Source organism: Microtus ochrogaster, linkage group LG1 (genome assembly GCF_000317375.1).
Source record: "Microtus ochrogaster isolate Prairie Vole_2 linkage group LG1, MicOch1.0, whole genome shotgun sequence".
Lineage (NCBI taxonomy): Eukaryota > Metazoa > Chordata > Mammalia > Rodentia > Cricetidae > Microtus > Microtus ochrogaster.
Window position 1 is genome coordinate 46,656,891 of NC_022027.1, and position 580 is coordinate 46,657,470.

The window sequence follows — 580 nt, forward strand, 5'->3', positions numbered from 1 at the left end:
CGTCCGCCGCCCGCCGCGGGGCCCCGCCGAGCGCTTCTCACCTGCGAGGCTCCCGAGCTCCGGGCCTCGAAGCGGGAGGACCACGCCGCTCAGGGGTCCCCCGACGCCCGCCGGCCCCCTCCCCACACGCACACGGCCAGGAACCGGCGCCCCGAGGCGACGCGGGCCGGCTCCCGCCGCCCGCCACCACACTCACACACACGCGCGCACACACGCACACCCACTCGCGCGGGGCCGCCTCCCGCCCGCCAAAGTCCCAACTCACACACCCACACACGTACGTCCCTCGCCCACCTCACTTCCCCTCGCTCCACTCCCGGTCCTACTCCGGGGCGCGGAAAACACTCTACCTCATTCTCCTCCGCGGGCCCAGGACGAGCAACAGCAGCCATTTCCCCGCGGCAGGGGAAACACCACACACACGCGCACACACAAACACGCGCGCGCGCACCAGGCCCCCACAGATGCTCCCCTCCACACCTCAGACGCAAACACAAACACCCACGCCCGCCCGCCCGCTCGCCCCAAGGGCCCGCGGCGGCGGGAGGCCGGGCCCCGGAAAGCGAGCGTGCCGAGCCGG

The 580-nt window shown here is 74.0% G+C and overlaps 1 protein-coding gene across 4 annotated transcripts in view; it reads right to left on the reverse strand.

Moving 5' to 3' along the window:
• Cnot6l (CCR4-NOT transcription complex subunit 6 like) overlaps positions 1–580 on the reverse strand; it is a 79,272-nt gene that overhangs the window by 76,336 nt on the left and 2,356 nt on the right. Inside the window, exon 1 of one of the 4 annotated variants that reach the window (XM_005359519.3) lies at positions 351–428. The exons of 1 other annotated variant lie outside the window; for it this stretch is intronic. In XM_005359519.3, the coding sequence (XP_005359576.1) occupies positions 351–355 (5 nt within the window). In that variant the 5' untranslated portion in view covers positions 356–428. Of the gene's footprint in view, positions 1–41; positions 68–294; positions 312–350; positions 429–580 lie in introns of those variants that run through there. 2 more of the 4 variants (XM_026785049.1, XM_026785045.1) reach the window with 2 other exon arrangements.